The sequence below is a fragment of the Sorex fumeus genome, unplaced genomic scaffold (genome assembly GCF_029834395.1).
Source record: "Sorex fumeus unplaced genomic scaffold, SorFum_2.1 ptg000061l, whole genome shotgun sequence".
NCBI classification, from domain to species: Eukaryota; Metazoa; Chordata; class Mammalia; order Eulipotyphla; family Soricidae; genus Sorex; species Sorex fumeus.
Window position 1 is genome coordinate 37,079,463 of NW_026606118.1, and position 23,550 is coordinate 37,103,012.

General features: G+C 34.6%; 1 protein-coding gene across 1 annotated transcript in view; it reads right to left on the minus strand.

Annotated features, from left to right (window-relative positions):
- Positions 1-23,550, minus strand: part of LAMA2 (laminin subunit alpha 2) — a 647,398-nt gene that overhangs the window by 486,656 nt on the left and 137,192 nt on the right. The window contains exon 2 of the mRNA XM_056126014.1: positions 1,271-1,441. Coding sequence (XP_055981989.1) covers positions 1,271-1,441 — 171 coding nt within the window. The remainder of the gene's footprint in view (positions 1-1,270; positions 1,442-23,550) is intronic.

The window sequence follows — 23,550 nt, forward strand, 5'->3', positions numbered from 1 at the left end:
CAGATATAAGGCCAATTTTAATTGCTGACATACCCATTCTCCAAACATACTAATGTTTTTAGTATCCCTAAACTGATAAGTGGTTCACAATTGAAAATGAGAAACAAATTTAAAAGTAACCCAAAAGTTTCATTTCTATTATACTGTACCTTGTTGATTTCAAGAATTCACTTTACTGACCTTCCCATTATATGGTGATTGTTCATTATTTCATCTTTAATATTGTACATAAATTAACACTCATGTCTAAAATTATCTGGTCATCCTACTCTTCACTAATAAATTTATTAAAAAATTATCTATAGTGCTATGAATGATCCATCTCATATCACCAAGACCTACGTTTTTTCTTTTTTTAAGTATATTTTTCTTCTTTCCATATTACTGACTTATTTTCACATGACCTGGGTCGCTTTCTCCCAGTGATCTTTAAATGACCTCTTTCACACACCATCAAATTCAGTTTACTCTTAGATTACCACTAATTCCTCTGCAAGTTCCTTAAGTCAAAAGCTATGTATGAGTTAACATTATGTTCTAGTATAAGTTATTAATAGATGTTCAAATACTGAATAAACACATGAACAAGTTTGAAGTATCAATGTGGTTCATAGAGGTTAGCTAAAAGGCTTTGCATGGTATCTTTTCATAAAACACTCTGCTTCACCTATTTAAGAGTCCTTGTAATCTGATTCTCATCTTTGCACCAAACTGATCTCTATCTTCTGATCCCTGACATCTTAAGTCCAAGCCATTCTAACTACTTTTTGCTCCCTGACAAGTGAAATTTTCCACCTTGTTCCAGTCTTTATTTTTAGCATTCTCTTCTCTCTTTCTTCTTTGCCTTTTTAGCTCATATTTCATGAAGTGTCATATCACTTATACCAAATACCATATCACTCCTGCTTTTACTCTGAAATTAATATTACTCAGGTTTTATGATATTTGATATAATTTGGTAGAAATTTCTGAGATCTGGGATTGCTAATTTTTTATACAAATGAATAGTAATTGCTTAAGATATTGTGACTTGCAAAATATTTCATAAGAACCTTCTACTTTCATATAGTAAGATAAATACGCATATATAAAGAACTCAAATCATGCTCATCACATGACACAGCAGATTTGTAATGACTCTCACAGAAGAAGAAAAATTCTGGAAGTGTTTAGGCATCACAAATCTTTTTATTTTAATACAACTTTGCCTTCAAAACTCTCAATTATAGTTTCTCCCCAGTGGCATAGGAATACATATTTGAATACATACGTTTAGGATCGCTGCTGCTTTGATTGCAGATTCGACACTGGGGGTCTCTCACAGGCTTCCCAGGGACATGCTCGACCAACTTGCAATACATTTCGGGTTCTTTTTCTCCACATGTCGCATTTGTAGTAATGAGAGCATTAGAAGCAAGATTTAGAACAGCAGGGAATAGACCTGAAAAACATGGAAGAAAATCAAGGTACATGAGCCTGAAATACCATGGCATTAAGGAATATTTTTAAGAACATTCAAGTGATCTAAAATCAAATAGTTAAATAGTAGGTATGATTGAATGAAGTTATTTTCTTCCTGAGTCTTAAATATAGACTCTATAGACTTAATTTTTAACCTCTAATAACTGTGAGAGCTGGCAAAAGCCCCATCTCCAATGACTACTTTAGGAAGAACAGGGTGGGGAAGGCCCCTCAGGCAGTGCTCATGAGGCACATCAGGATCTAACCAGTGACATCACCGAGTATCTCCCATAGTGATAGGCAGCCAACAAAGCAAGGTGGTTCAATACTCTGGCTGGCAATGTGGTACTTATGACCCAGTGGAGCAAAGGCCCCCAAGGTGACTCTAGCTGTGCTCAAGGACTAGACCTAATGGTGGTTGGAGAGGCATGGTGTCAAGATCAAATTCAGTGTCCTGTGCAAGGAGCTATATGCTCCTGACCTACTGATTCTGTCTTCTTCCACTTTAAGTATTTTATGCTTTGTGTTTGCCTTGCATGCAGCTGATCTGGGTTCAATTCCTCCGTTCTCTTGGAGCACCCAGCAAGCTACCGAGAGTATCTTACACATCGGCAGAGCCTGGCTAGCTCCCTGTGGTGTATTCGATATGCCAAATACAGTAACAACAAGTCTCACAATTTGTTGTGAGATGTTGCTGGTATCCGCTCGAGCAAATTGATTAACAACGGGAGGACAGTGCTACAGTGCTACAGTATATATATATATATATATATATATATATATATATATATATCTGGAGCTATAGCGCAGCGGGTAGGGCGTTTGCCTTGCATGCAGCCAACACAGCTGACCTGAGTTCAATTCCTCCGCCCCTCTCAGAGAGCCCAGCAAGCTATCAAGAGTATCTCGCCTGCACGCCAAAGCCTGGCACGCTACCCATGACGTATATGAGTATTCGATATGTCAAACACAGTAACAAGTCTCACAATGTTACTGGGCCTGCTCAAGCAAATCGATAAACAACGGGAGTACAGTGATACAGTGATATACATATATATGTATATATATATACACACATATATATATATTACTCAGGTCCTTGTAATTGTTCACTCATCATTTAGTCACAAAATAATTATTGTAATTCCTTTGGGGAGGGTCCTCTTCAGGGATCCTCAGAAAGGCATTCCTAGTGACTCGCAGTCAATCCAATTGGAAAAAATTCATTTCTGGGTGAAGTGTAACTCTGGTATCTGGCATCATGAACCACCAGGCCCCTCACCTCAAGGTTGGCTCAAGTGTCTCATATCTATACCCAGCAATGCTTGGAGAGTCAAGTGGACCCAACTGGTGCAACAGATACTCAATGCAAGAGAGTGAACCCCACCCATTGCTGCCAATGTATAGCCATAATATACAGAAATATCATTGGAATCAAGTAATCATATTGTCCATCATCATTTTCCACTTCTAAGATACAATAGTAGTTTAAACTGGTTTAGACATAATCACAGAGACCTATTTCTGTGTAAGGCCAGGGAAAACTTCTATTCCTTGTAATTAACTCCAGTTATTTACTTGCTATAACTAGAAGTAAATGCTGCTTCATACATGTCTAGTAAGTGCATTTTATAGCCCTCTTTTAATTATAATCAATTCACTTATCAAAATCCATTATTTATATTATAAAAACAATGCCTTAAATAAAGTGCATTATAGGTAATTGGGCGCATTTATATATAAAACATAGTATCTAAGTGGTCTCTATTATACACACATACCAAGTAGATCTACTTAATTCAACCGTCACTGAAAGTCATATGCATATATCATACATGTGCGTATATAATATATAAATAGTATATAAATAATATATAAATAAATTCTATAAATCATATATATTATTTATATAGTTACATGTAATGGGCTGGAGTGATAGCACAGCGGGTACATAACCCGGGTTGGATTCTTATGCCCATCTCAGAGAGCCTGGCAAGCTACTGAGAGTACCTCGCCCACGCAGCAAGCCTGGCAAATTACCCATGACGTATTCGATATGCCAAAAAATAGTAACAACAAGTCTCACAATGGAGACATTACTGGTGCCCACTCAAGTGAACTGATGAACAATGGGAGGACAGTGCTACAGTGCTATATAAATCATATATAATCATATGTAATGGGCTGGAGTGATAGCACAGCAAGTAGGGGCATTTGCCTTGCATCCAACCAACCCGGGTTCAATTCTTCTTTCCCTCTGAGAGCCTGGCAAGCTACTGAGAGTATTCCGCCCGCACAGCAGAGCCTGGCAAGCTCCCTATAGCATATTGGATTTGCCAAAAACAGTAACAAGTCTCACAATGGAGATGTTACTGGTACCTGCTCGAGCAAATCAATGGACAATGGGAAGACAGTGCTACATGTTTTACTGAGAACCTGGACTTTGTTTCTTTGAATTTTGTTTTAGGGCCACACGTGGCAGTGCTCAGGGCTTACTCCTGACTCTGCACCTATGTTCCTGCCTGGTGGGCAATCATACGGAGTACTGGGAATTGAATCTGGGTTGACCACATACAAGGCAAAAGCCCTACCTATCTACCACATTGCTCCAGTTTGACCCTAAATTTTTGAGTCATAAGTATTTCGTGTTTCAATTTCACAATTTAGCACAGCTGGATCCACAGCGTTCAATATTTAGACAGTGTTATATAAGTGAAAAAAACTATTCTGTATCTTTTACATAAAAAAACGATATCAACTGTAATGGATATTTATGATGCATGGCACTTCACCAAGGACTGTCCTATGAATATCTGCATGAAATGATGTGAAAGACACAATCACCATATAAACTAAACATTACTTAACCAGTATTTCCTTAAGACGGTCAGTTAATTCCTGAGAATTACAATAAGCAAGTAACAAAGCTGTGGGTTAAACCAAAGAACACATTGTTTTGAATACGGGTGGAGCATGTGTGAGGTCCCAAATTCAATCCCCAGAATGGGGAATAAAAGTATGAAAACAATAACTTTTAATTTTGAATTTCTATTGTAGTCACTCTCAAAAATTTTAGAGTAAAATAGATTCTTATGATCAACCAATCCCTTAAATCTCATCTCAGTCACTCTCAGGGCTCCCCTAAAGCTTCTGTAAATCTTCCCTTTTCTTCAACCACACTCTCGCCACTTTCTAAAATCTCTCAGGTTCTTTCCTTCTAAGCCAGCGCTTCTCCATTAACCACCTCAGCTATGCTTTTCTCCAGTTAATAATTACTTGAGATTTCTAATTTTTCTCAGCTCATTCTCCTCAGGAGTTGTGAACTTATTATTCCTGTTTTTCAAAATTATAATTATTATCACATTAATTCTTCCTGATAATTTATTTCTCCTATCTCCATTTCTATCTCTATGACTTCCACTTAAGGAGACCTGATGCTGAGTTCAGCTAATATTACACAAAAATATCAAACATTTATAACATATTTTTCTTTTACTTTTGTGAAGAAATGGGGTGTGTTCTATACAAGTAAAACACCATATAATATTTATCATTTTTATTTGTGTAAACAAGATTTTACTAAATAATGCCTATAAAAACTTTGTGGTCTGTAATTATAAACCGTATAGTAATGATCAGAGAATCTTTACCCTACACCTTATCTCTCTAGATTTGTAAATCATCTAGAATTAAATATGAAAGTTTATCTGTATTTCTCTTCTGTCATTCATTATTATTTGTTTAACCATATAATTATTCTCTCATGAAACATGTCCTGAGGCTATATTATAACAGATGCCATAAAGTACTTGGGAATAAAAATTCTGCTGAAATTAACTCATTTTGGAAAATGATCTCAAGCTGAATATTAAAGAAGCGAAGAAAGCAAGGAGTAAATACAAACATAAAAAGAAAAGGAATACCATAGGAGTACAGATTCAACTCTAAAATACTAAGAGTTTCAGAAGATTTTCCTTTGTAATTGCTCCAAATGGTTAGATTAGATAAATACATAGAAATAAATAATGAACATTTACATGGACTTTATAATGATACATATTTAACACAGACCACTGACTATCACTACTAGGAATTTCACTTACTGAAATTTTCTCCAGCATTTCAATTTTTAAATTCATCTTGTAGCTGAATACTCTGTTTTTGAAGAAAATAGGGCAAAACAATATATTTTATATTTCTGGTCAGCAAGAAGTCAGCCACGTCCCTTCTCAAGAAGTTGATTTTTTTCACACAAAAGTGATCTCTGAGGACCAACATCTCTGAAACTGCCCCAGGACATTGTCAGTTTTGTTCTATGATCTTTGTCACTTCAGTTACCTCTGAGTAGTTCTATCTTTGATCCTGACCTTGGGTTGTTTTGTAGGTATAAATAAGACTCCCCAAGCCTTGCCTTGGATCAGTCCACTAGAAACTGACTTGAATTAGCTAGGCCTTTACTTTGTGAAATATGAGTAATATTGGGAGAGGATCAAATGGGAATGATGGATGGCAAAAGCTATTTGTAAATTGTACTAAAAAACATTAATAAAATTTTATTCCAATTATCTGACAATTAAATATAGTGTGAACAAAAAGACATAGCAATAAAAAGATATAAAAGCAGCTTTGATTCAGGAGACATAGCTAACTCACTATCCATATGATGTAAATGCCCCTGTTATCCATTATTTAGATTTTATTTGCCCCACATTACTAAAAAGGTATAGTTTAGGGAATAAAAGCCCATGAAATTATCAATTAGGGTGATTACTTAAAATTACGTAAAATTTGAACTCAACTCACTTTTTTTTGCTTGTTTATATTGTTTGTTTGTTTGTTTGTTTGTTTGGGGGCCACACCCTGCAATGCTCAGGAGTTAACTCCTGGCTTTGCACTCAAACATTACTCCTGGAAATACTTGGGGACCATATGGGACACCAGGGATCATATTCTGGTCTGGTTGATAATTTGCATTTATACAAATAATACAGCCCTACCCATCGTACTACTGCTCCAGCACTAAACTCACAATATTGATCCTCATATGTCATGAAGAAGAGTCAAAACCTGATTCTCAGCAAAGATTTTATTTATTTAGCAAATTAATTATCTAAAACAATAATTACAATTTAATGCTATATTACATACAGTAAATATTAAATAGCATCTCTTTATTAAGATAACTATCAGTTACCGCCAAAGTTTTCCAATTATAAACCATATTATTAAAAACTTCACTTATTATCTTCTAGTTTTTTCAATTAATTTGCTTCTATTACTTGTATTGATCATCTGTTCAAAAATAATCTTTCAAACTTTAATTGTATTGCTTTGTAGGCAAGGAAAACTTAATTTTTTGAAACTTTGTCAGCTATTTTTGATGTGTATTTTTTTTAATCAGTAAAGTATATTTGTCAAGGAAGGTCTGTAATTAATCATATGAAATATTTAAAGAGTCAGTCAATACCTGAGTTTTTATTGAATCTTTAGTAATTTTTATTAGAGATTGAAGTTTACTTTCTTTATGTCAAATCTATTAAACTGCATCTGTTTATTCCAATTCAAAAATAGTAATATTTATTCACCTATTTGATATGGGTCATTTGCTAGATAGTACATAAACATTTTGAACGTAAATAGTCTATAAATAGTTGATGAACCATTAGAGCATATTGATTTATAGCCTCTTAATTCAATCAAAGGTCAGGTGAAGTTAATAACCTAAAAGTCAAGGATCATTATCCTTATAATTATGATTGACATGTTTTTCTGAAAAGTATCCAAATTAAATCAATTAATTTGGCTTTGTGGATAAAGCATGTATATCAGAAGAGAAATAAAATAATATTTATTCTCTTGTATATTTTACAAAAAACTATAATATATCCTATAAATAAAAATATAATATGCCTGTTCTATAATATATATATTTAGTGACTAAACAATGTAGAAAAGAAAATCTGTCTCCATCACATGAAAAATAGAAATTTTGCTATAAAATATTGTAAAAATTCATCAAATTTTACTGTTCTTAAATTTTCTTACTATATCTGCTTCCTTCAGTAAAGTGGTATCTGAATCCTCAAAATTTCTGATTTTAAATGATAAATAGTCATTTTTGAAACCTTAGGTATGGAAGGGCTAGTTATGTGGTTCAGTAACAGAACATCTGTGTTTCTTCCCAACACCACAAGTAAAGAAAAGCAGACCTCATAAATAAAAGTTATAAATTTTTCTAAAAAATTAAATTTTTATTACAATACACTGCTTCAAGAAATAAGAGAGGAAACTAGGAAATGGAGACACATCCCCTGCTCATGGATAGGGAGGATTAAGATTATCAAAATAATACTCCCCAAAGCACTATATATAGATTTAATGTGGTCCCTATAAGAATACCCATGACATTCTTCAAAGAAATAAACAAAACACTCCTGAAATTCATGGAACAACAAACCCCCACGAATACCTAAAGCAATTCTTGGGGAAAAGAAGATGGATGGCATCACCCTCCCCAACTTCAAACTGTACTACAAAGCAGTAGTAATTAAAACAGCATGGTATTGGTCTAGAACTAGACCTGCAGACCAATGGAAAAGAGTTGAATATTCTGTCACAGACTCTCAAATATATGATCACTTAATCTTTGATAAAGGAGCAAGAAATACGAAGTGGAACAAGGAAAGCCTCTTCAACAATTGGTGCTGGGAAATGTTGGACAACTACCTGCAAAAAAATAAACACTGGCCTCTGTCTAATGCCAGCCACAAAAGTCAGATCAAAGTGGAATAAACGACCTCAATATCAGACTTGAATCCATAAGGTAGAAGAGGAAAATGCAGGCAGAACCCTCTATGATATTGAAGCTAAAAGCATCTTTAAGGATGCAACAACACTGACCAACAAGTGGAAATAAACAAATGGGATTACATTAAACTAAGAAGCTCCTGCACCTCAAAGGAAACAGTGACTAAAATACAGACAGAGCCTAGGGAATGGGGAAAAAAATTTACCAAATACCCATCCGATAAGGGGTTAATATCCAGAATATACAAGACACTAGAAGAATTGTACAAGAAAAATACTTCAACCCCAAAAAATGGGGAGAAGAAATGAACAAAGCTTCTTCAAAAAAGAAATATAAATGGCCAAAAGGCACATCAAAAAATGCTCTACATCACTAATCATCAGGGACAAGCAAATCAAAACAACAATGAGATATCATCTCACACCACAGAGACTGGCACACATCAAAAAGAACAAGAACAACCAGTGCTGGCGTGGATGTGGGGAGAAAGGAACTCTCATCGTTGGTAGGAAACAGATTTATTTTATATTGTTTGCTCCAAGAAAACAGGAGAACGGCAAATGGAATTATCAGATAATAAATTAATAAAAGTTACTTTGAGATGATTGATTGCTATGTGTTTAACCCATGTAAATAAAAAATTAAAATAATTTAATGCATTAATATAATGTCTACTTTTATTGACATAGGTAAGTTTTCAACTCTGGCACCTAAAATATAATTTCATTAACTTTTGTGTTGTACATGTGTCTCATTATATTATCTTGTCTTCCCTGCCATTAACAGAGCTGTTTTTTTTTAATCTTTGCTAATATATTATCAAGTTTACATGAAATAATTGAAGTCTATAATTGTGAAATTCAGTAAAAGTTATACTCTTCAAGTATACTCTTTTTAGAGTAAAAATTTAAGGGTAAAATCTTAATAAGCTTGTACAAGTATAAAGTGTTTTATCCCAAGAAACTGAATATGCTAAAGAGTAATAAGACAGTACATTCTATATAAATTCATTATCAAAAGTGAATAAGATTCCTTAGCAAGCAAAAATTAAACATACCTTCCTTAATCTAATAAAGGGCAACCATAAGCACCATGAGTGAGTGCCATGCTCAATGCCATGTCCTGAGAAGTCTGTCCTGTCCTTTAAGGATTCTCCTATAAAGCTACTTGTAAAACAGGTTTCACGCTATTAATTTCCTAACTTGTTGACTGTTCCTGAAGCTTTGTATTCTTCCTTAAAATCTGAATGATAAACTAGCTTGATAGAGTATTCTTGGTGAAGCATTCACTTTTTTGAATTTGTACTATATTCCTTCACTCTGGCTTATAGGCCCTAATTTTTGATAGATCTGCAGTGACTCATGAGATCTCCTTTGTAGGTAAGTAGTTTTTGTTGATCTCGCTGCTCTCAATATTGTTTCTGTCTCTGGAGTCTTTCATTTTGAGTGCAATGCATCTTTGAATTTTCCAAGTTTTCACTGGGATCCTTGAGACCTCTTGGATCGTGGTGCCTGTTATTCTCAAATCTAGGACATTCCTGTCAGTTATTTCTTTAAATTTTTTTTTATCTAATTGCCTTTCTATTGTTGAGAAACTGTGATGATTCTTATATTGTTCCTCTTGAGCTCATCCCATACATCTCTGGTATGATGTTCATTTACTTTCAAACTATCTTCCACCTTCTGTTGTTTCCTAACGGTTTCCTTCATCCATTTTGGAGCCCCTTGATCTTTTGTTCAGCTGCTACTAATCTGCTGTTCAGAGCTTCTATTGAGTTTTTTAAATTACCTACGATGCTCTTCATTTCTTCCAGCAGTTTTCTCATTTCAGCACCCATTCTTTCTTCTGCACTGCTAGCTCTGCTTACTATCTGTGCTATTGTTTCTTTGATCTCATTAAGCATCCTCATACTCCCACCAATTTTTTTGAAGTTTGGACTTTACGTCCAGACAAGTTAACCAACTAATATAACAAAAATATATAAAATGAATACTTCAGATGAACACAGTAGGATTCTGAGTTTCAGTAATGTATCACTCAGTGTCAAGAACACAATTTGAAAAAACAGACTAGATAGAGCAAGAAATAACAAATTCTACCCAGACTTAATATAAAAACAATAAACAGAGACCAATGTTGATATTAACTGGTTGTCGGAATTAGCACACAAATAAATATTTTAAATATATTTTAAACACACACACACAAAATACTCATAATGAAAACATGGAAAAGAAATCTCAGCAGAATAATAGAATCTACAAAACGTCCAAAATTCTAGAACCTAAAAATGTGGTGTTTAAAATTTTAAAAACAACACTCCACAAGACTAATAGAAAACAAGATGAATGAGAAGACATAGATAAAGTTCAAGATAAATAAAACTATCTTTCCTATGTTCTTTATATATTTATGTTTTATATTTATATTATTTATATTCCTATCACATTTATATATAAATATATAAAGAGCATACATATATATTTATATAAATATATAAAAAGAGCATAAGAACATAGGAAAGATACATATATGTGTATATACATGTATATAGTTCTTAAAGAAAAACTACAGTCTTCTCTTGAAAGGAGTCATAGTAAAAGTCATACACCTATGAAAAACATACCACCTTTTCATAGCCTACTCCTCTAAAATCGTATTAATTTGCTGCAAAGAATTTGCTGTTTCCTTCTTAGTTACTACGTAGTATTTAGTTCAGAATTTTCCGTAATTCTAATACTACTGAAAATAACAAATAAATGGTGGGTAGAAGGATCAATTATATATATATGCATATATACATATATACCTATTTAACAAAGTTCTTACATTCTATATTAAATGGCAAAAATTTTTAAATTAATATCCAGAATGTAAAAGTTTTTGGGGGTAACTGAAACTCTGCTACATCCCTACTGTGAGTATAAATTAGTATAGCCATTTATAAAAACTCTTAAGCAACTTTTATTAAATTTTAGCCTACACTACCTCATGGACTCCAAATTCTACTCTTAAAGAGAGATGATAGCAAAGCTTCATGAAAATACCAGTACAAACTATTTGTTGATGCTTTTACAAAATAGTCCAAATTGGAAGCAGCTTAGATTTCCACCAGTGGAAGAACAGATACAAAAACAGTAGTGAGAAATACAATTCAGTATAAAAATAAATTAAATTACTAATACAAGGAGGAACAAGATGACTCCCCAAAGCATTACACTAAATAAAGAAACTTCATACAAAAGAGTGTGAATGTTATTATTCTTATACATGACCTATTAGAACAGACAAACTTACTCTGCTGGGAAATAAACAGAAAAGAAAAACATTGATTTTATGGGAAGGGACTGACTGAGAAAAGACAAAAAGTAAATCTCTGAAGTAATGATTCTGATAAAGGCTTGTATTACATAGGTATATACATTTGTTAAAATTCATTGAATTTTATGCTCACTGAATGAAGGTTATTCCCAATGAAGACTTGTGCATTTCACTGCATTAAAAAGGAAAGGACAGGCAAGAAATATGCCTCAGAAGTACAACACACTTCTCATGTGTGTGAGGTGCTGGGGTCACACTCACCATAAGAATTAAGTGAACCGTAATCAAATAATAAAGTTTACAACGTACAAAACTGTGACTAATGCATGGATACTTATGTAGGCAAGATAATTTTAGAAAACAGAGAGGTTTGCATTAATTTCAACTTTCCTAGATGATGATCATTTTGTTAATAATATTTGACAAAGGAACCAAAAAGTTAGTACAGAGATTATGTCACTGGCCTTGCATAGCCCACCCTGAATCAATCCCCAACACCACATATGGTACCCAGAACATCACCAAGTGATTCCTGAAGAGTGGTTGAGTAGCCTCTTCCAACAAATAAAATAGAAAAAAAATAGAACTTGGAAAGAACATATATAACATATCCAAAGGCAGGAGACAGCGCAAAGTGACAGAATATATGCCTTGCAAGTGTGTCTCTAGTTCAATCTCTAGCAACTTCTGATGGTCCTCAGCCACACTAAACCTAAGCACTAAAACTTCTGCCCACACTATTGTGTTACAAGTCACTGGAACTGACCCCAGGTCCCATCAGCACTCTGAGGGAAGGACACTATTTAGTAAAACGAAATTGCATAAGTATGCAATATATGCATTTGTGTAGGAATATGTGTGATGTATCCTATTTTTAAATTGATAAATTGACAATCCCAGTACCAATAAATATTTAGATAAAAATTTCCTCCTTTATTGATTAGCAAAACAGCTGGGATTCACTCTTGACATCTGTAGTCCACCAGCAGCAGGCAACTTTCACTCCTGTGTAACTTTTCACAAAAATTAAATTTAAAAAAAGTGAATAACTTTGACTTGGAATGACAGCTAATTCACAAGTGCTCCATGTCACCCCATATTTCCAGCAACTCAGCAGTCACTCCCACAAATCACCTCTGGCTGTCACCAGATACTCTCATTAATGACCATGATCCAGAGACTCATTGTCCTTCTCCCTTGGAAGAGAGCATAAAACAACTCACCATAAACATGCTGTTCGACCCTGAGCCAGGCTGTTTCATTCAGAGCACCCTGCAGGGGAGCAGGTGAGGCCCCTTCCTGCCCCAAGGGACCCAATCCCGGTGGTCAAAAACCTCCATAACTCAACTGCACCATGCTCATTTTCACTCTCCACATGCTCAGGCTGAGCATCCTGGAGGGGAGCAGGTGAGGCCCCTTCCTGCCCCAAGGGACCCAACCCCGGTGGCCAAAAACCTCCATAACTCAACTGCACCATGCTCATTTTCACTCTCCACAGGCTCAGGCTGAGCCTCACCCACAAGTGAACCTATCCCTGGACATCTCATATCTCACACCACTCATACTCCAAGAATAGCATATCACATTTAATGGGGTTTAAAGTAGAAGGCAATCAGTATTAGAGGGAAGTATATTTTTACAGACATATGTGTGTTTGAGCACATAAGGCTCAACCTTTAACAACATATTAGTAACGTCTTATAGAAAGGCTTAATAGCCCCTGGGTGAAATACAACAATCTTCACACACTGTCCCCTAAGGAAAAATTTTTGGAGCATTTTCAGCAGTTAATTCATAACAAACAATACAAAATATATTATTTCATTTCTACTTTGGGGCAGGGGTTGGGGTTTGGGGTGGAAACATCCAAAATATGGTGGTGGGAAGATGTCATGCTGGTAGATTGGTGTTCAAATATTAAATTTAATCAAATATTGTGAACCACTTTATAAAAATAAAATAACATTTTAAAAAATTCACAAATGTTACCTGTTGAAGAACTGCAACAGAGTGAGAGAGAAGCGCATTTAGTCAGTGATCACACTATATGGCACTATTCGGATTGGTTATTTAGGCTTTAAGTATTAATCTTTTAGAGGATGAACCTAAAAATTGCTATTTAGTACTAAAATTAATTTGGTTCTCAAAAACCTCATATTCAATATTTAATTTTATAATTGAAGAAAATAATTCCCAGAGCCTATATGGCATATCTAATTCCCAAACATAAATATCACCTATCCGATAATTAGATTTAGCCTTATTTAGTATCCCATAGATTTCTCTCTTATCCCATGCTTTAAATGAAAAATCTTCCTATCCACATCATTTATACGATTCCATCATATTCCCTCTAATTCCTTTTTCCATGTTTATGAGCATTCACAGTCCTGTTCTCATCATAGTTTTATAATCCTAACAATTTATTTCTAAATCGCTCCTTTTTCAAAATAAACTTTCTCAACTTACTGTAACTGAAGCCTTGATTTTCTCAGATAGTAGGACTTCTGAGGGTTTTTCTAAAGATTTCTAAAATCATTTGGGCAGGGGGAGAGAGACTCCTTCTGACTTCTAATGATGACATTATGTAATTTCCTGCTATATAGATGAATCTATACAGCATCATGCTGAGTAAAGTAAGAAGAATGGGGACAGATACAGAACAATCTCTCTCATATGGTGCAATAAATGAGTGAAGAGTTGGTCTACAAACTGGAGCCAGGTGGAAGTGGGTGGGAGGAAATCTTGGGGCATTGATGGAGGAGAGTGGGTACTCAGGCGATGGATTTGGTTAGAATAATGTATGCATGAAGTTAAATTAACAATATGTAATTAAGGAACTTCAATAAATAGAAAAATTCACGAAATACTAATGCAAATTTTTGTTTAATTAGTTTGTGTAGGCACCTATAACTTCTTTAATAAAAGTCCAAGTCATCCATTCCTTTTCTCATCTCCATTTGTGTCTGATTTTATAAGACCATTCACATAAAATTCTAACAATTATTCATAGTTTTCGTTATTCCCCAAATTTCTGCTATGCCTACTGCATAGGTGGGAAGAAAACATAAACATACATCATGAAATAAAAACTGGAAAACTGTTACACAGAAACCAGAAAATATTAAACACAATAAATATTAAAGGCATTGCATTGTCATTCTAGGATTTCTTCCAATGGATTTTTCTCATTATCTTAACATCTCTGTTATATCATATCTGTCTTTTTATGTATGCTTTTATTTAAGATATCTTATCCTTATTTACATCTACTGCAATGGCACCTTATTGATCTCTTTATATGACTAAACTTCTTTTTATCTACCTCTCTTCCAAGGAGATTACTTCCAAAAATTAAGTCTGGCCATGTCACTTTCTGTGAGCTGCATAGATTACATGCCAATCATCCTAGAAATGGTATTGATGTAGTTGTCTGCAGAACAACAGCTAACCTCCTTAGCAATTTATACATTTACTTAAGTTCCTAACTACTTCTCTAAAATGTATTGCTATTCTCTTTCATGATTTCATACAAATTTTCCATATTAATAACTCCCCACATGTGAACGTTATCAACAGCATTGAAAATTCCTTGTTACAAACCTCTTCCCCTTTCTCTACATAACACGCTTTTTTGTTACATGGTCATCTGCTTATGCTTTATGACCCATGCCAAATATTCTATGCTCTGTGAAAATTTTCTGACTTTGTCATAAAGAATTTAATTTTTCCTTCTTGCTGTCTGTCATACTAACTTAGATGATATTCTGTAACATTGAAATTTTATCATTTTTTAAAAACTAAGAAAGTACCATTATTTATAAAATAAGTAATATGCTATCTTACTTAGTGACAAAATCAATTTTAAAGTATTGAGAAATAATAAATGCATACATTTATAAAAATTTCTGGAAATAATGACAAGCAAAAATCCCTAAAACTAGACAGATCCAAGACTTAGTGGGACTCAGGGGTCTGCTGTAGTACTCTATATAATAAGCAAAATAATTCAATTAAATATAATATATCTTCAAAATATAGCAGATATTTATTGACTTTGACTGTCCATCATCAAGTCTTTATTTCTCTACTAGGATAGAGTAGATATTTCTCTCCTTATAAACACAAAGTACTTTCACCTTGGAAGTGAAAGTAGGGAAAATCTTTCTTCCCGCCTACTTCTAAAAGTTTTGGTTAAATACACATGACTTTGACTTAGAGTTCAGAATTTTGAGCTTCTCAAGTAGAGGACTGGAAAAGGAAGAGAAGAACAAATAATGACAGCGAAAGACATTAAAGTCACAGAAGGAATTGGGAAGAATGATGTGACATTCTAAAGGATGCAGACTAGACTATTCATATAGTGAAAGTTAAGAATGGCTTTAAACAGCTGAGATAGAGAAGGGACAACCAAGTAAAGGGTGCTAGGAGGGTCTGCTTGGGATGGGAGATGCGGACTGAAGGTAGACTATAGAACGAACATGATGGCCACTTAATACCTCTATTGCAAACCACAACACCCAAAAGGAGAGAGAGTAAAAGGGAATGGCCTGCCACAGAGGCAGGATGTGGTGGAGGGTACAGGGTGGGGGTTGGGGGAGGGTGCTGGGAACACTGGTGATGGAAAATGGGCACTGGTGGAGGAATGGGTTATCAATCATAGTTTGACTGAAACACAAGCATGAACGTTTGTTAGTCTTAACTGTACCTAATGGTGATTCACTAATAAAATTTTTTTTAAAAAAAAGAATGCCTTAAAGACAATCCAATCTTGGCTTTAAAGTCTTACCAACAGTTATGGAAATTGTGTGACATATTTCAAATACATTTTATGCTTGAACCTGGCTCGGCTGGGCTGGCTGCACGCAAGGCAAACGCCTTACCGCTATGCTATGACTCGAGCCAGGTTCAATTCCTCTGCTTCTCCCAGAGAGCCCGGCAAGCTATCTCACCCGCACAAAGCCTGGCAAGCTACCCGTGATGTATTCAATATGCCAGACACAGTAACAGGTCTCAAAATGGAGATGTTAGTGGGCCCAATCAAGCAAATTGATGAACAACGGGAGGACAAAGTTTGTTTGACAGTGTTTTATGCTTAACAGAAACAGCATTGCTGGTTTCCATGACTTTTGACCAAGAACCAAAAGGATATAAAGATCATATAGCATGTGTACACAGGCCCATACACCCTCATGAACATACACATATAATAAAGATAGGAAGATCAAAGGAGATTAGCTTTTTTTGTGACAAAAATGTGTAAATATGTGGATAGTTATTTCCTTTAGGCATGTTTAGGATGATAATGTGAAGAAACAATAGTGTGATGGCAGACATGTTTTAAACTATCTTGAAAAGCACAACTGTTAAAACAAGGACCAAATTATTATACAGTCATCACAATCAGATGTCGTCGCACAGAGTCACTTTAAAATTCTCCTTCACAGTGAATATTTTATTTTTTCCCAATGCTCTATATTCTTACCACATTTAACTGTCATGTTTGGTAAACTACCATTTTTAAATTGTCACTATTTAACTCATGACTCTAAAGAATATTTGTCTAAGACAAACTTATAGAAAGAATTCTAAATGCATATTTAATTTACATCAGTTTAAACATTGTACTAGTTGAGTGTTGTAGTGTAAGCTATTTTTATTGTGTATTGTGTATCTATTAATATTCATATATTTGCATATTATCTTGTAGATAACTTAATAGTATGCATAGCACATATACCAATTTCTCAAGTTGTCTTTCTTATCAACATCTTGAAAAACCATCATTACTCTAATTGGTAATAGGTGATACTTAAAAGTCATCCAGTCTATTAATAAGTTCTCCGTATATATAATGTTTGAGAACTTCTAATTATTACTTATAACAGGACATCACACATCTCTTTTCCCTTCATTTTTTCCACCTCTCTTATCCTTGTGTTGGTAAGTGACATTTCTCTTGCTTGTTCATGCCAAGCACATATTACCTCACAAAAAAAATTATAAGTGAACTATTGGTTTAATATTTCTAACTTTCCACGTCAGTCCCTTAGGTTTGTGGAACATTTAAAAATTCCATGCTCACAAACAGATTTGTTTGCAAGTAGGTTCCAAATTTGAAAGACAAAAGAGAACCTGCCAATTTAAAATGTTCTAAATGTCAAGAACGAAAAGGAGATATTTGTCTGTTGAAATCCTGAGCTACGTGGGTGTGTAGGAGCACACTGGTATAAAATAAAAATGGGACAAAACAAAATGTTGCAGAAGAGAATGATTTCCAGCTGTGCACTGCAGGAAGTAACTTAATGCTCTTGATCCACCATGCAGATGAAGGGTTTTACAGAAGTAGAAAATCAGTCCAATTTGAACTAATAGCTGTCCAGACACAACAATACATGTAAGCTGGGAGGAAAGAAGGCTGATTCCAGTTGTTCACAAGCAAAAATAAATCAAGAAGAACACGTACTCCATTCCTAACTCTTGTTTACTGATCTTTCAAAGTCATCCTGTACCACTGCTTAGTTCTTCCCTTTCAAGCTTCTAAAACAAAAATATATTTCTGGAGTCTTTCTAGTTCAGTTTGGTCTTTTTTTCCCCTTTTTTGATCAGAAAAAGGAGACATGTTCCTCTGTGGAATGAATTTTAAAACTTGTTTACTTTGTTCCTCCAAACAGATTATAATAAAAATTTTAGGTATTTTTACCATCACCAGAAACAAAAATAAAGCTGATATAGTCACACTTATTCCAATGGATTAGCTTTTAGAATATCAATACTTATTCTATGTGGCAGAAATTCACACTAAAACAAAGACTATCATGGAAACTGTGAGCTCAAATGCCACTGTGTCAGTTCAACCAGTTATATATGCTAAGATCTTATTAAATTCCTGGCCAAAGGCATCATTTACATATTAGGAAGAATTATAATCATGACTTTACTGTGACCTAAAAGTTACACATATATAAGAAAACAACTGCCAACATAACATATGTCCTATAAGTACAGTAACAGATACGCACATCAAGAACATAATAAATATTTTTGAAAAAAAGAAACCACAAGCTCAAAATGAAGTCTCTTATTAAGGTTCATGTCTCCAAAATAAGATTTAATACCTTACTTACTTCAGTTTCAACCTTTCCCATGAAAATAATACTGTCACTCAGGAATCCTGGGTCTACAGTTGCAAGCTAATCTTTCTGAAGACACCTACTCCCCCAGGAAGGATAGCTCTATTTAAGGTAAGCCTTAAACTTATACTTTTTTGATAGAAATTCAACTCAATTCATAAGCTGTTAGATAAAGCCAGTTAGATCTTCGAATTTACTCCAATTAATTTTGATTGATTTTTCTTTTCAGTGCTAGGGATCAAATCCGGGAGTCATAAATGCAAAGCAAGTGCTCTCTGAATTACTGAGCACAGTGTTTAACAATAGCTTCAAATTTTCTTTCAGCTACTGTTAAAAAAAATTAAACCTCTTCAAACTGTAAATATTTTTGGAGCAACTCTAACCACCCTTATGTGAAGTAGACTACATTAATATTGATCAATAGACTTCTTGAAATGCAATATAATAATAATAATAACTTCCAGCCTACGTCTATTATATAGTATGTATCCTATTATTTTTTTGCCTTTTTTGGGTCACATCAAGCAATGCTCAGGGGTCACTCCTGATTCTGCACCCAGGAATTAATCCTGGTGGAGCTTGGGGGACCATATGAGATGCCGGGGATCAAACCCAGGTCAGCCGTGAGCATTGCAAATGCCACTGTGCTATTGCTCCGGCCCCCAGGTTCCTATTACTTTATGGACACCACTTTGTCAGATTTCATATCTTTAAAATTCATGAGGAAATCTCCATATCCATGACCAATATTCATTTTTTAAGATTGAAATCTACAAAGTATCTTTTTTGCACTCCAATTGTAGAAAAATCCTGAATAAATTTTTAAGGTTTTGAAAATCATGTGGTATAAGTAATTTTAATCACTGAGATACTTATTTAAAATGTACTAGCATAAAAGTACCCAAAATATTCATTGAGGGGGTGGTAGTGAGGATAGACTGCTTCTAAGTTTCTTCCAAAGTCATTTTATCAATACCAGCAGAACATATGTTTGGTATCTGCTCTCTTCTGCCTGGTTTCCAAAACCATTCTTATAAACTAGATGTCTCTTTGGCAGGTCTTGCTTCAAACCAAAAATGAGAAGTGAAAAATTAAAGTAGAGGAATGAAAAACACACTTAAATTGCTGAATGTGAAATTTCTAGCCTGAATTGGGTAATTACCCTAAAACAGAGGTGATTGCAACACAGAAAATATATTTTTAAAAGACTTTTGTGTCTGCTCTTCATAATTCAAGGTAACAACATATGACATACATCTAAACTAATTTCTATGCAGGGAGTATGACTACCATTTGTATCTTTCAAAATAGTACATCAGAAGGAGCACTTGCAAGCTTTGATGACTACAATAGCAATGCTGTTTCCCATGGACCCTGTACTATTAACAAGTGCTAGACTATTTCTTATTTCTAATGATAAAACTGGTATTTAAAATATATACTGCTCTACATTGTATTATGCTAGCTTAAAAGACAAAATGTAAAAGGGAAGTCCCATTCACTTCTTTTGTTCTTTTATATTTGTTTTTGTTTTTAATCTGTATTCAAATTTTATGGGGTTTGATCTTGGAATCTTACTTTATTCTCATTCTCAGGTCATGTTCATATCTAATTTATTTTCATACTATTTGCAGCATCAACAACTCCCAATGTGTATCTTCAGGCCAGTTATGTTTATCCAGATTCTAGCCTGATAGCTTGATGGTTCCACTTAGAAGGGTCAGGATCATCCCAATTTCCATTTACATAAAGCAGAGCTCATAACTTTTACTGTTGCAGTACCACAATTTCTTCCGCTACACACAAATGCATCCCCTCCCATACTTTATGCTGTGACAGTAACTACTCCAGTGTTCTCTCTACACATAGTTCAACACTACTTCAGTGTTCTCGCTCAACATTTTACTTTACCGACCCAGTATTTCCCACAGAGAGTTAGGGCTGTCATTGTAGATGCTATCCCTGTCACTGTCGGCTCTTCTAATTCCAAAATTAATTTCAGATCCATCTGCTTCTCTCCAGTATCACTGCCAAAACTGGAAGCCAAGTCACGAGCATTTTTAACATCTGGACTTCTGCAATCGTCTTTTAACTGGAGTCCTAATCCTGATTATCGTTTGCCTTTCTTCAATCCGTTCTTAACATCGATCTTCTTAAAATGTCAGTGTGAATGAGAGTAACTCTTTCAAATTTCAATAGATTATAATAGCACCTAGGGTAAAATTCTCCCATTATGTTGAATTGCTAGATCTTCTCATCACATTGAAAGAACACTTTCTTCCATTTCTGGAATAAGGTTCTGCTTTTCCTGTCTTTAGAATTTTGCCTAGAAATCCCTGTCCTTTAATTTTCTTCCATAGATCCCATTTTCCTATTCTTCACTAGTGTTACTTCCTTATGTTGTCTTTCCACTGAGGGCCTCACCAAATATTTTAAGAGTTCTGCATCACAATTCTTATTTATGCTTTTCTTTTCCTAAATGACATCAATCTCAATGTGTAATTCTGTATATTCTGGTTGTTTCTCTATTTTATCTCCCTTTCTGGAACAGAAATTCCATGATGATGGAAAGCATTTTCCTTTGTTTAGTTTTGAGCTGAGAGTTTGATCTGTCCAAAGCGAGACATAGAAACACGGTTAAAAATATTTTCCAATGAAAATTCCACCTCAGAATTCAGTTTATAAAATGTTTACCTCTACAGAGTGAGCAGTTTCCTTTCGTTAATATTTTATTTTACTTTGGTTTTGGGGGCCACAACCTGTGCTCAGGACTTTCTCCTAGTTCTGTGCTCAGAGATCACATCTGGAGATGCTGGGAGAACCATATGAGGATCTGGGGGTTGAACCCAGTTGGCCACATACAAGGCAATCATTCTATCCTGTTCCAGTCTCCAACAACTTATTAAAATTAAAAAAATAGAGAGGGGCCATAACAGCAGCTGTGATACTTGCTTTGCATAATGCCAACTCCATGTAGTCCCCCAAGCACATCCAGAAATGATTTTAGAGCACAGAACCATGAATAAGCCTTGTGAACCTCTGGGTTTGACAGAAAACCAAAATAATACTTAAAAAATTGAATGCATGTACAAAAAATATGGAGAAGCAAAACACAACAGTAAAATCCATAGTCACACTTCTTTATTATTTTAGTAAATGATACTTGACATGACAGGTACTATATCTATATCAAAGGCTAAAACTAACAACTGGAAGTTTATTGTGCTATCATCCTATATACAAATCTGAAAACTTTGAACAGATTTTGATCTTCTGTCATGAAAATAAAATGATCTCTTTTGTTTTGTTGTAGATCATTTTTAATCCTGAGATTAGGTTTATTTTATTGGTAAATTAGCAGTGGGATTAATTGATATATTTCCCAGTATCCCAGTCTATGCTTCCCAAGTCTCCAGCTCCCTCCCCAGAAAAATAAACTATTTTTAAAGTATAAATGCATGGCTTCATTAAATACAGTATTAATGTATAACTGTTGGATTAATTCTGGAGTTTTCTTATGAATTACCTCCTGCAAAATTGCACAAGGTCTCAATCTAGTACACAAGGTGAAGAAACAGAATGAGAGTTGCATGAAAAAAAATGCTTCCCAGCTGACTCAAGCATCTAATTCTGTTTTATGCTTTAAAAGCAAATTCTATGCAGTTTCAATATATCTATGAAAATACTTGTTTTATGAACAATTTTTTGAAGTAAGATTTGACAGTGTTTATAGCAAAACACTTTGTTCTCTAGCAGCTGTTTGAACACACATATAAATATGCAGAAAAACTCACATATATTCTGTTTGCTCTTGTAAATACTTGAAGTGAAAAATCAGCATTTTACAGTCATTTAGCATAGAGTTGCTAATAATACTGTTTATTTACCAAGTACATAAAAGCTCTCAGATACTGTAGTTTTGTCAGAAACTTAATTTTGCCTTTTTACCAATATCCTATGCCTGTAAACTCTAAGTTCCTTAAAGAGGAACATAGATACTAAATGAGTCCATTGATACTAAATTTTTTATTTTCAAGCGATAGCACAGCGGGTAGGGCCTTCGCCTTACAAGCGGCCAACATGGCCGACCCGAGTTTGATTCCTCCGCCCCTCTCGGAGAGCCTGGCCAGCTACCGAGAGTATTCAATATGCCAGACACAGTAACAACAAAGTCTCCAATGGAGACGTTACTGGGCCCGCTCGAGCAAATCGACGATCAACGGGAGGGCCTTTACCTTACCTTTACCTTAACTAGAATCATGGATAGCTAATAAGTACCTGGTAAATGTTCTTAAAGTTAATGAATTGCATTAATAAATGAGCCTCTTTGAAGTGCTGGTCTTACCCAGTTTAATTTATAATTTACATCATGCATAGAAAAGTATACTTGTTCTAGTTTTGTTTAAAACAAAACCAAAATCTATGATCTTGAGGCAAAAAAGATAGTATAAGGGGTTATCGCATATCCAGGCACATTGTAGCTTCCCAAGCATCACTGAAAATATCCTGGAGGACCCCAACAGAGCTAAAATGACCCTATCAGACCTCACCACTGGACCTAATAATGAAAAACTGGCCCAATGCTCCAAGGAGTAACACTCAGGCTGGCTGATCACATGGCCACAGGCCCCACCATAAGCAATATCACCAAGAACAAAACATGACCCTTTCTTTGTTACTGGGTACATGCTATTAGTACTTGAGCAATAAAATTCACCGATGACTATAGTTATGTAACAAATTTACAAAGTATTTTAAGCTATCTCTGATTTTCACAATAAAATGTAAGGTACAGGGAATAGACACCTTTCATTCAATTTTATAGAT